Source organism: Chaetodon trifascialis, chromosome 7, assembly GCF_039877785.1.
Source record: "Chaetodon trifascialis isolate fChaTrf1 chromosome 7, fChaTrf1.hap1, whole genome shotgun sequence".
NCBI lineage: Eukaryota > Metazoa > Chordata > Actinopteri > Chaetodontiformes > Chaetodontidae > Chaetodon > Chaetodon trifascialis.
The window spans coordinates 5656590-5669942 of NC_092062.1; the positions used below are offsets into that span (position 1 = coordinate 5656590).

The 13353-nt window shown below is 42.2% G+C and overlaps 1 protein-coding gene across 3 annotated transcripts in view; it reads left to right on the top strand.

The window, feature by feature from the left end:
* Positions 1 to 13353, top strand: part of cdk14 (cyclin dependent kinase 14) — a 180529-nt gene that overhangs the window by 136970 nt on the left and 30206 nt on the right. For all 3 annotated transcript variants that reach the window (XM_070965868.1, XM_070965870.1, XM_070965869.1), the window contains one exon: positions 3006 to 3156. In XM_070965868.1, coding sequence (XP_070821969.1) covers positions 3006 to 3121 — 116 coding nt within the window. In that variant the 3' untranslated portion in view covers positions 3122 to 3156. The remainder of the gene's footprint in view (positions 1 to 3005; positions 3157 to 13353) is intronic.

A 13353-nucleotide genomic window follows, 5' to 3' on the forward strand; every position in this document is an offset into this window, starting at 1 on the left:
TGACAAGCTGCATATACATACATCACCAATCCCTTAAGCTGTTATTCATTAGTGATGTGAAAAGCCTCCTCAGCAGACCTGAGTGTGCTGCCACTGACATGGTGGTATATTAATGGGAGAATTCCATTTTTAATTCCCCCGATTAGGATTTTTCAGCATTATTAATCCTGTTATCAGTGCCCAGCAGGTTGTCACGTCTGAAAAGAATCAGAAAGTGGCGGTCACTAAGACAGGGAGAGAAGAGAGATGGCTCATTTTGATTTTTGTCATGCTCGCTCTGTCTTTCTCTTGATTTTCGCTGTCTCTCTCTCTCTCTCTCTCTCTGATTCTCTCTTTTCTGCACGTACATGTGACACACAGGCAACAGAGCCACCGAGGGAAGAATGGGAATGAATTAAAACAGTTTCATAAAATGAGGACAGGAGTGGATAAACACTAAGTATCGTCTGTGTGTGTGTGGAAGACAAGTGTGGATTTGCCGCTTGCACTTTTGTGGGGGAAGGATGTGTCAAAATTATGCAAATGAGAAATGAATGGAAGATAAAGAACTGGCTAATTACTCCAGTTGTGAGTATTTGGCGACAACTGCGGCATGGTAATCATGTTCTCCAACCAGGAAAGTCTGTGGGAGCAACCCAGTCTGTGGCTAAAACATGAAGTACGACCAGCACTCCAAAACAAACCAAATAAAGGCTAAAATGGCCTAGAAAAAAAAGCCATAGATGACTGAGAAGTCGATGAAGCTTTCAAGTAAATGACCGATGTTATTCCTGCGAGGATGAACAGTATGTTTTCTATGGCCAACTGTGCACTCTATTGTCATGTGTATTATGGATTTATCCAGACAATACGCAGACAGATTACTGTGGACAATGACAGAATTATTGAGACAATAGGGCTCTTGAGGTTGCCGTTACTGTGTGGATTGGATTGTGACATTTTTAATTTGATTTCATTGAGAGTGTGTGGGTGTCTGGCAGTGTAAGAAGTGAGAGCAAAGGCCTTGGGAAAACCCCTGTCTCTCTGGACTCGATGTAGATTTACATGAATCTGGAAGTGAAACAAAAGAAATGTTTAGACAGAGCAGTTGTCCTCCAGTTCGCCTGCTCTCATAGAGAACATTAGAGAACACACATCTGGATATGGATGCAAAAGCTGTAGGATATGGTATCAGACACGTAGACCAAGTAGTACGGACCATTCACATTTGAGAGGTCTTTGATTGCATGCAGGTTAACAGGCAAACAATGATTTAGCTTTTATTAGTATTTTTTAAATATATCTGCATTCATATGCCAATATCTGTTAATGGAGATTAGCCAAAGTGTAATCCTGAAGCGTCCAAATTTGTTAATCAGACTATAAACAATGGAGACGGGTCTATCTGCAGTCTCACAGACTGCACGTCACACCCCCTGAGATCTTTTCCAAACCCTAACCAAGGAGTTCTGGTGCCTGAACGTAACCATTTTCAAGATTTATCATGTAATAGCCATGACCTGTAGCTGCTGTGGGTCCTCATATAGACCTACTTGAAATAATTAAGGGCACACGGAAGAGGAAGTGTTGGCCTAGATATCTGTTATCCAAATATCCACGGGTTATATCTGAAGCTCTGAAACACGGGCCGTGGCCCCCAGAGGCGAAATCATCATCAGAGGATAGCTGGTTCCAGGATTGGAGAGAAGGATGTGCTGAGAATGGTGCAAGTGTGTGAATCCATTTGCCCTAATGAGAATGAACTATTCCTATTATCCTCATAGTTTCCCAGAAATATAGGCAAAACAACAATGAGCCAACAGAGCTGTGAAGCAGGAAGAGCCAGTGGTTCTGGAAGTACTTTCCTCACATGGAATTACTAATTCCTGTGAGGTGAAAGGGACAGGTGCATGCTGGTAAAAGAGCGTTACTGTAGTTTGACCTGCTCACCAGCACGGTCAGCACGTGCAGCAGCAGAGGCTGTGACGGACAGCTCATGGAGGCGAATGGAGTCATCACTCAGTCAAATCTGAACTCACAGACATGATAGACATGTTTTTAAATTCAGCCAGTGTATAATCATCTTTGATGTTCATTGTGAATAAATGTTCAGAAATCCAATTAGAAATTCTGGGCGAAAAATCACTTCAGAACTTGGATGGTGGGCTCATGGCATCGGAGTCTGAAAACCCTGCCCATAGCGAAAAAGCCTGGTAGCTCTGTAAATCAGAGCAGTAGCAAATTCAACACTGTATTGTCATAAGAAACTTTATGCCCGTCTGCTTATTTGGAAGTGCTTCAGCTGTTTGTCACTTAGACAAGGAGACGAGAATGAACAGGACTTTCACTTCCAGAACCAGAGACACCTGAATAACTCCTTCCACAATGTAACTATTTAAATTAGTCACTGGTTGCAAATATTTGAACATAAATTGCTGTCATGTAATCAATCAAGAAATTCATCAATGTTAAGTTAATACTGAGTTATAGAGTGATCAATGATGGTATAGATTATTTTTACTTTCTGGGTGACAAAATGTATTTCTCCAGATGCCATTTGATGCCAGCAGGGAGGAAGCTTCCAGGATTATAACAGTAGATTTCTGGTTGAAAGTGTCGAGCAGAATTCCTGCTGGGAGCCACAGAGGAGAGCAGTCCAAGGCTTTTTTCCTCTGCAGGAACTTAACATAATAATAATGATAAACATAAGGTGCAGTCTTTTGTTTGTACTGGTTTCCCCTCGCGTCCCTGGAACTAACTGAGGACGTTGCATGAGATGGTACCAAGTGTAAGTGCTTAGGTGTAGGCAGCAGTGCTGTCAACTGTGATTGGTCAAACAGATGTGATGTCACATGGCAACAAAAATGTACAAGAACATTTAAAACCTAAAAGGACTCTCGCTGCAAATAAATATTCAAATATTCACTTTTTAATAACCGTCTCTCTCTTTAACAACTCACTTGGAAACGTTCTCCTTCCTGTCAGCCTACATACCTCTAATCCGCTTGCGTCTTCTCCCCCTGCAGTGTCTTCTATCTTCACTGTACCAAATGTCAAGCTGCAGACAGAGAGCGGGGACAGCATACAGGTGTGTGCACGAAGGAACAGTCATGGAAAGGCATCCTCTGGCAGCAAACACTGACCTGAGGCAGCATCCTGCACACGACTGCCTGACAGGTACGAGCTCATTACCATGCAAGAAGCAGACACAAACAGTATGCAGCCGGAGCAGCATGCAGTTCCACACACTCACACGCTCGATATGAAAGCAGAGGGAAGCATACATGAGGTGAAACTTTAATGATCCAAACTGTTTCAGCTGAGCATGATTACTGCAGGTCCCAGAAATATATTTCTGCCTTTTCTTTTAAAACTCAAGGTCTTGTCAGGAATGAGTGGCATTCAGTTTGAAGTGTGGAGCTACTATATCAACTTTTTGGTTTAGTCCTGTTTCATTTTGTTTTTTTATTAAACAGCTTCCCTTTGGAGAAGTGTATGCTAAATGTTTCTGGTGTCATAGTGATCTACGTTTTGACCTTGAAAAAGAAAAAGAAGAACGTGTATCTGTTTCCTACTTGAGGGCTAAAAACATGCCAACAGTAGGCAACATTAGGCATGCGAACATCACACCCATCCTGGCGTCCCTACACTGGCTCCCTGTGCGCTACAGAATAAATTTTAAGCTTCTGTTATTTGCTTTTAAATGTCTAAACAAAAGCTGCACGGTGGCGCAGCAGGTAGTGCGCGTGCCTCACAGCACGAAGGTTGCCGGTTCGATCCCCGGGTCAGACGGGGCCTTTCTGTGTGAAGTTTGCATGTTCTTCCCGTGCATGCGTGGGTTCTCTCCGGGTACTCCGGCTTCCTCCCACAGACCAAAAACATGCTCATTAGGTTAATTGATGTCTCTAAATTGTCCGTAGGTGTGAGTGTGAGTGTGAATGGTTGTTTGTCCTTGCATGTGGCCCTGCAATCGGCTGGCGACCGGTTCAGGGTGTACCCCGCCTCTCGCCCATTGTAGCTGGGATAGGCTCCAGCCCCCCGCAACCCCGAAAGGGATAGGTGGTATAGATAATGGATGGATGGATGTCTAAACAACCTTGCTCCACCTTATCTGTCTGACCCGCTTCAGCCTTACTGTCCACCCCGATCCCTCAGCCGATCAGCTGCTGCTGGCAGTCCCCAAGACAAGGCTGAAGCTCAGAGGAAACACAGCGTTTGCCGCCGTTGCTCCCAGGCTCTGGAACGAGTTCCCTTTTAACATTAGACAGGCCTCGTGGCTTCCTGTTATTAAATCTCTTTTAAAAACACGCTTTTATTCCTTGGCTTTTAATACACTTTAATACACTTTAACTCATTTCCACTCCATTTGGCGTCCTCTAACAAGGCACTTGCCGTGAGCTTGTTTGTTTGTTTGCTTGCTTTTATGCTTGTAACTTTTAACTCAATTATTGTTTCGTCCCAATGTACAGCACTTTGGCTACCCCTATGGTTTTTATAATGTGCTATATAAGTAAAGTTGATTGATTGATTGATTGATTGATTGATTGATTGATTGATTGATTGATTGATTGATTGATTGATTGATTGATTGATTGAACATGCTAACAAGATTCTGCAAGAGCAGAATGCAGTTTGATTTCCAGGAGTTCTCCATTTGTACGAAACCTTTTTTATACATCACAACTAATTAAACAAGCAAAATAGAAATAGAATATATTATATTATTATATTATTATATATTATTATATAATAGAAATATTTTTTAGACAAAACTCACAGAAAATCAAAATGAAGAAATATGGGAGATAGTAATCAGAAAATTTTATACTGTAATATTTTGACATGGGATCTTAAAGTTTTGACCTGTAGACAAAATACTTTATATGGCATATCTTATGACATGTAATCTACCTAATGAGCTGATAAAACATTCAAAGTTTGTTATTTTTAAACCATTTTCCTTTTCAAGGTACTGAAACTTAATCTTAAAAGTCAAATTAGTTTTGAAAAGTGAAGTATGTAGTCATGATATAACACAAGAAAACAGAACGTAACTAATCATAGATTTATATTGCACAACAGGCTGAGATTGTCCATATGTGATCGTTAGCTCTTCAGCTCATCAAGCAGTCATATTGACAGCTCCATGCCAAACACTTATCTGCATCCCGCCAGCCACCACAGTCTTTCTTTTCACACTGACGCCATGAGATCTGTGCTGTCTGCATTGAAGCAGAGAATGCAGTAATAGATGGAGGAATGGCTTTGAGTGGCCGAGGAGGGTGTCCCATTCTTTAGAGACGGGGGTCTCATTCACTACTCAGATAAAGCGGCACTATTTGCATGTAATAAGAGGTGCAGAGGCCAGGCATGGGGTAGTGGTTGAGCTAATGATGGACTTGGGATTGTGAGGGCCAGCACAGGGCACCACATAATATATATAATTCCTGACAGGTGCAAAGACCCACCAGACACACCAGCTCTTCAACTGATATCCCTTAAGTTCTAAGAGAATCTTGTTTTGTTTCCTCTTTAATTCAAGCTTAAACATGGAGTAGATGGAGGCTGAATAACACATATTTATTATTCCAGTGAATATGTTGAAGTGTGCATACCCTGATCTGAAGGCTCATGGAGTTTCTGTGTGTGTGTGTGTGTGTGTGTGTGTGTGTGTGTGTGTGTGTGTGTGTGTGTGTGTGTGTGTGTGTGTGTGTGTGTGTGTGTGTGTGTGTGTGTGTGTGTGTGTGTGTGTGTGAGTGTGTGAGAGTGAGAGAGAGAGAGAGAGAGTGTGTGTCTGTGTGTGTGCGTGTGTGTGCACACATGTGAAGGGTGGAAGTCACCCCACTGAGAGAGCTGTGTCCTCTCAGCTGCTGCATTTACATTGAAATCAGCCTCTTTGTCCAGACTCGTCCTAAAGCCTGACAGGCTGGGAGAGCTTCACTGATAGCAGCCTAATCCCTGTGCACACATTCACATTAATACACTGATAAATTACACCAACACATGCACACAGCCATTCATGTGTTCCCACAAACATACAGTGACTCATGCACATATTTGATCTGGGTTTCCCACCAAGTATTTATAGTTCCGTTAGTCAGTCAGAAAGAAGAAAAACTAATATTGATGTATTTGGTTAATATGTGAGTAGGTGAGGGAAAGGTATGAAATAAATGGCTTTGGAAATACATAAATCATTGCATAGCAGCCTGATGTATGATATCACATCATTATGCAACAGCTGAAAAGTTGCCTTTGGCTTTCTGAGATTGTTTTGTAAGACCAACCCCCAAAGTGTAGGACGTGGACCAGAGACTGTTGTCCTCATGCTGCACCCCCACATCTCGTTAGGTAACTAGCAAAAGCCATATTCTATCAATCCAGTATTCCATGTCCATACATTTGAGGGACTCACAAGGGAAAGATCGAAGAAGCAGAGATCTCCTGTCTGTCCCTCCGTCCATCTGTCTGTTGTTATTTTCTGAGTGCAAATCCCTCATACAGCAGACCATGACCACCTACTTGAAGTGCAGTCTGTTTTGAAATTATCCTCTTTGTTGAAGTTTGTGTTGCTTGGTTTAACCAGTGGTTAGGGTAGTTTTACTGTTAAAGAAAATAGCATTAACCATAGATGTTGATTTACCTCATGCAGCGTTTTAGAAAAGTGTTCAAGCCACTGATCTGAGCTACGTTTGACATGTTCAAATACACTTTTAACACTAACACTACTTATATCATAGTGCATGCATCTTATAAAATGGCAAAGTAGAATGAGCACAAAGAAATTCCATAATTTATTTCATGTGATATTTAACTGATTCTGCCTGTTCTTGAAAGTACTGGCTTTCTGGTTTAGTAAAATCAGAGGTAAAAGAGGTGAGGAGAAGGGAAACAGGGGAAGGACAGAGGGAGGGAGGGAATAAAAGAGAGATGGAAGCAGAGGCTTGCGGGAGCGGGGCAGGGTTTCTTTTTGTTGAGGCAGCGTTGTATTATTTATAGGAGGTGGTGGAGGCAGGCCGCTTCAGACGGAGCAGAGCAAAGAAGGCGAGCAGCCCCTTTCTCTTTTGTGGGTCTATTCCCAGTGGGCAGGCTTTGTGCTGGCTGGATGGCTGCCTTTGAGGAAACCCAGGCAGCTATTGAGCTGAGAGTGAAGGCCGGGCCTGACTCGCCCGCACTGAGACACAGCAACACTACAGCACTACAATGTCTGTCACTGCTGTGGCCAGAGAGGAAAAGAAAAGGACGGAGAGAGAGTGACAGAGGATGGGGGAAATAGTGGGAGTGTTTGATTTTGGCAGAGTGGGAATAAAAAAAAAGTGTTTTGTGGTGAGAAAAGAGAAAGCCAGAAAGAGATAGAAGGAGAGGGCTGAAAAAATGGAGCAGGGGTGGAGACGAGAAGAAAGGGGGAAAGGGAAAAAAGGCAGGTCTCCTTTACAGTACTGCACTGCATTGATTTATGTTTATTCATGATTCTGCATTATTCACAAGATTAGCTGATGCAACTTGGTGCCGAGGGTAGGCAATGGCTCCCCCCATCAATCCACTCAGTGACCACACAGTTCAACTCAGAGTCCCAACAACAAGTGGGAGACAGCTGCCCTGTCTCTGAGCTTCAACACACTTCACTGCTACTCTAGGCTAGAGTGTATAAAGAATTGGACGCAGTGTGCTCACAGTCAGAATACATAACAAAGCATAAAACATTGATTCAATCAGGGAGCAAAAAGCAACATGAAAGAGGTAAAATCAACAGCTCAGTGCCTCAGTCCAAACAAGAATCTGCTTGTATTTTAGAGCAAATCTTCAGAGGCTTTAAGCATTGTTCCTGATCCATACGCAGATATGATATTTGGACGTTTGTGTAATGCAGTGTGCCCTGGTGTCATTCTTTCTGGACTGCAATAATGGATTTAGATGTTAAAGTTGCAAAATCTATATTTTTATATGAACAATGAAACTAATGACGATGAAGTCATGAACGCACTGAGAATTTTCTCTGCAGTTCACCTCAGCTTTACAGAGCATTTTAGCTTCTTTCACTTCATTTCACAGCAACTTCACATTTTTGGTTGACTCAGAATTCTCATCACTGTGTTTTCACTGCAGAAACGCTGAAAAACAGCAGACAGACACACAGGTGAGCATGAGCATTTAGCAGCTAAAGAATCTGATATTTTTGTTGAGATTTGGTTGAGACTAAAGTATGTCAGAAACACAACTTTCCCTTTTCCACTATCTATTTTACAAGGTCATAATATTTCAAATGTGTATGATATTAGCGTACTATGGAGTTTTCTTCCCTGGTGGCCAGGAGAGAAAAGTAATGCTGATTTCAATCTGTCTAAAGTGAAAACGGGTAAAGCTAAATTCCATGACTGTGATGATTGTTTTTTATTGCTTTGTGTGGGAATTATTGGTATTTCAAGGGGCCTTGATGGGTACAGGTGTGTAAGCCGAGCATCTTCACAGCAGTCACAGTAGAGTGTCATGTCAGAAGGTCAGATGTTTGGTCACTTCTTTCAAACTAGTTCTGTCCAGTCGAGTGTTGAGAGCAGCACAAAATCAGTCATTTGCAGAGGTGTTCAACAGTTTGGCTTTTAGATTTTCAGACCTGATGCAATATCCTCTGCAGTGTACTGCTGCCTGAGGCTGGAGGAATAAAAATGAAGCTGGAACTAAATGTTCCCAAAGGCAAATTGTCAGGTTTGTGACCTGAGTGTAGCAATTAGCTTTCATTACAGTGAAAGCAGCAAAACGGTTTTCTTCAAATTTGTGCAGCTCGTCTCAGACACAGTGTTGGCCATTTGGACGAGTAAAATGTCTTTGTGATGTGATGCCTAAAAAAAACGCAGGGCCAACCTGTCCCTCAGAAATTCCATCTATATTTTCTCACTGTCACAGCCCGGTCTGAGGCCAAAGCTTTTTGTGTGCTTTTATTCTGTTAAGCACTTTGTGCTACATTGCTATGTATGGAAAATTTTGTACAAGTAAAGTCTGATTGATTGACCAGAAAATAGAGTGTCTGTCACATTTTGGAGTGTATGTGGGACAGTGCACTACCAGCAGGAGGTGATAATGATAAATGTGAAGGATAAATGTACACAGGACTTTCACACAGGAGACGGAGGTTCATTTCCCTCCTGAAGCCAATAGTCAGTGTTGATTCAGGAAGTAGTTATTGTAAGTAGTTATTGTCACGATCTTCTCCTAAACCTAACCAAGGAGTTGAGCTGCCTAAATCCGACCAATCTCTGAACATCACCTGAAATGTTTCTCAGCGAGTTTTATTTTGAAAGTCTAACCAAACGTTGCTTATTTGTAATTGCTAACTTGACTGCAGAATGCGAATGTGTTCTTTTTACATCTAGCAGAATCAAAAACATGACGCTGATGAGCTGGACCGGCTCGTCTCTGTCATGCTTTGGTGTGATACTGTGATACTGCAAGATACAAAAAGCAGCATTTCCCCATTATGTTAAGAGAAAATGTAATGTGGTCAACATTAAAGTTAGATATGGACACTATAATAAAGCAACAACCAAACATGAATATGTTAGAGCTCTGACGTCTACTGGTGAAAAGCAAACACTCTTGTGTTGTGTGTTATTGTTAGATGGACGTTGGTGTTGGACATCTGGTACCAAACAGACAAAATACAAACACTGGTCTCCAGTGTTGTAGTCAGACATTTAGCAGTTATGGCATAAAATGCTACTTCATTGTTTGTTTTTGAAGAAATGACATTATTATTTGCAAGGCCTCAAGAAATCACTTCAGAGAGGAGGACAAAGAAACGAGCATGCTGTTTCTCTGCTCTCCTTAATTCAAGTCAGACTGCTGCTGCATCTTGTTGCCTATTAGCCTGCATGACTCACAAACAGCAATCAACAGCTTTGCTTTTTCCAAATCAAACCAAAATGTCTTTTTTTGTAGCGAGCTGTGACAGCTGATGTCATGTGGTTGAGTGCTGTGCTCTGTGTGTCTGCTGGTCTCGTGGCCGGGCTTCACACAAAGCAGCAGCCTTTCTACAGTGTGTCTGTGCAGTCAGCCATCACAGGTCGGCAACAGGACACTCCGGCCCTGAAGCATCGCTGTGTTACTTTGAAGATAACAGCTGCAGGCAAAGCTAGACTGAAGTGTCCACAATGTGGAGGTGCCAACTATTTATCCAACCACATACACACACACAGACACACAGTCATACTCGCCTAAGGTATCATCCTAGTGACCATGCTACATTTTTGGGGGATGAAATGCAGGGAACCTTCACAGCTGTGCAGGCATTTCTCTTGAAAGTAAAAGCACTATTTGTCCCCTGGTGTGTTTCTACCCTGGTGTCTTTCTACTAAAGCCATCAGTGTCCAAAACTTACAAAGTCAGCGGGACAGAAAAGAATATTTTTGGCTCTGTAACAGGAAGAAATAGATTTGTGGCGTCCACAAAACGACCTGTCAGAAAGTTTTTCTAGGTAGAGGACAAAGTGATTTAAAGTATATCCCTGCTGTGAGCCGGAGGGGGGAAAATAGGAGGTGGGGGAAGGAAGGATAACCGGAGGCATAGCCTTGAGAAATGGAGAGCCTTCAGTCAAATCAGCCAGTTTTACTCTCCCACTGCCTCTTATAACTTTACAGCTTCAGTGCCTGCCAGTAGTGTGGGCTTTCATTTCATCTTATCCTCATAGAAAACCATGGTGAAGGCAGTAGATGTTAACTGCAGCGCTACAGAATTTGTTAGAATGTGTCTGCAGTCACTTTCCACCCCTGTTTACTTCATTTACCATTTCCAGCCAGCTTTCATGGACATGATGTTTGCACTGCAGGCTCTCATTATGAACTGTGAACATGCGGGGAGTAGAAGCATCAGTTAAGTGTCATTTTTTTTATGAAGAGAATTTTATGTTGTATGTGCATCTTTCAATATTAACTTCTCAAAGGCTCCATGGAGTTCTGATTAAAATGTGCTGCAAGGCTCCACTCTTTTCATCTTTACTTCTTATCAGTCTCTCTTCACTCCTTTCCCAAATCATCATGCAGTATCTCTGTCATTTGCCAACACCAACCTGACTCCCACAGTCCTAAGCAGGGCATCATTTCACTGACATCTCACCTCACGATCATTCAGAGTCAGTGTAGATCAGTAATTAAGCACTGTAACCAGGGTGTGAAGGTAAGGGTGGGTGTGTTATGTGTCAGACTGTCATGCAGGAGAACAGAGACTGTGTCCTGTCACAGGCCTGCATTTAACCATTTCAGCCCTTTTAACATTATTTGTGGTAACCTCATTCCTTAGCCATGACATGCCGTAGTTGCTACGCACAGGTGTTGTATGAATATATCTTGTGTTTTTTCAGGGTTGTACAATATCAGCGTTCTCGTGTGGTGGTAATGTTAGGACATGATAAACCGGACAGAGGGAAGAAAAGATGGAGTGACAGAAGGAGGAGGATGGAGGGAGGGAGGAGCCCTCTCAGAGGTGCAGGAATTGATTTCATGTATAATTTGTTGATCAGTGGAGGCAGCAGATGCCATCAGGCTGACGTGTAGGAGGAGAAGTGACTCCCATTATCAGAAGTCACAATGACACCTGTTTTTCTCTCAGCCCTGATCCCCCCATCCTTCCCCCTTCATAACAACTTTGTCATGGTACCATTAAGAAGGTGATCTATATGTTTCTGTATGTTTCATCTTGTGTAATCTACACTTATAAAGTCAGTCAGATACACAGGAAGAAAACCCTCAGTTCCTTTCTGCTCTTTATTGAAGTGAAAAATGTAGACTCAGCTTGCACACATTTACCCTCCTGTGGAAAACTAAAAAACTGACAACATGTTAGTAGAGGAGCAAATGATGTGACAGCGGCGAGGTGGAAGCCTCCAAACAGCTGTAAAAACATCTCAACAATGGAGGATGTTTCCCAGAGATGCAGACGAAGTGCCGTACCTTTCTCACTCCATCTATCCTTCTCCCAGTTTTTTGCCTCTCCTCCTCTTTTCTCCACCATATGGCTCTCCCTAATGAGCATTGCACATGTACCTCCTTCCTTTTTTGCTCCTCCAAAAAGAAAAGAAAAACCAATTCTTTCTTATGTGGTGCAGCCAACAGTTCCTCTACAGTAGCAGATCTGGAGCTTCTCGTCTCAGCTGAGTGAATTAGTGTCAAATAAAGTATGCTAATGAGTTTAACTTTGTCAGTCTGCGATTTGAAGCATTGTGGGATAATGAGGAGAGCTCAGATGGTACACAGAGAGGGATGGTCAAAATTTCTATGCATATACTATATGTATGGTTCCTCCTTCCCTCCATCATATCTTCAGTATCTAATATATAATGACAGTGGCGGAGAGGAAGGAAGCACCATCACTTTACAGAAATAAACCTGCAAGTTTCAGTTGTGGGGGAGAACGAAAAAGGTATTCAGTCGGGTACATGGCACATAGGTCCAAATTAGGACTTGTCTATGTACAGTAGTTGTAGTAGTAGTAGTAGTAGTAGTAGTAGTAGTAGTAGTAGTGCTAATAATAATAGTAGCAGTTTTCAGCATAACTGCAGAAAGCCTTGTCGAGATGTGACCCACTTTGTGTTTGGATTTTTCTGGCTGCTTTTTCAGGGACAGATGAATCTCCAGTAAATGACTTTAGTGTTTCTGACAGTATAGCTGGAATGCCTAACTTTTACTGCACTACTAAACTGACAAGCCTCTCCAGCTGATAATGCATTGATACTAATGCATTTAAGTGAAAATGCTCTGCTCACCAATCGATTGGAGTTCTGCCAAAGCAGAATCCCAAACTTGGGATATGCCCACATTTTTAATACCTGACATGACTAAGTGTGACCAGAGTTAAGAGCTGTACACTATTCCTTCCTCAAAGATGAAGTGATCTACACACACACTTATTCAAACCAATAGACCAGCATCTCCCTGAGTCACTATCAGCTTCATCAGGTCGTGGCTCAGTGGTTCAGGTTAAAGGTATGAAGACTCCAAACTGTGCTCACTGTCTTTGCTGACAACGTGTGGCTCAGTTCTGATGTTTCTCTGTTTTTGCAGCCAATTTGAAATGCATGTCAGGCCAAACGGTTTGGACTGTCAAACTGCAGCTGCAGTTAAAGCACTGAAAAGATGATTTCTTTAAAATATGGGAGGAAATAAGATTATCTTCATGAGGAGGCAAAGAATTGGATTTTAACTAAACTCAAACGTGCCAAATTAACTATATTATTGCACAGTGGAAATTTGGCCTGACAGTGGCACTACAAGCAGTGTTGTTTTATTCCCCAAATGCCTACCTGCAGTGTTTGGACTGGCACCACTTAGTCAGTTATATGTTATGTATTCTTTTCATTGAGAGCGAGGTGACTCCTTCCTTGCTTGC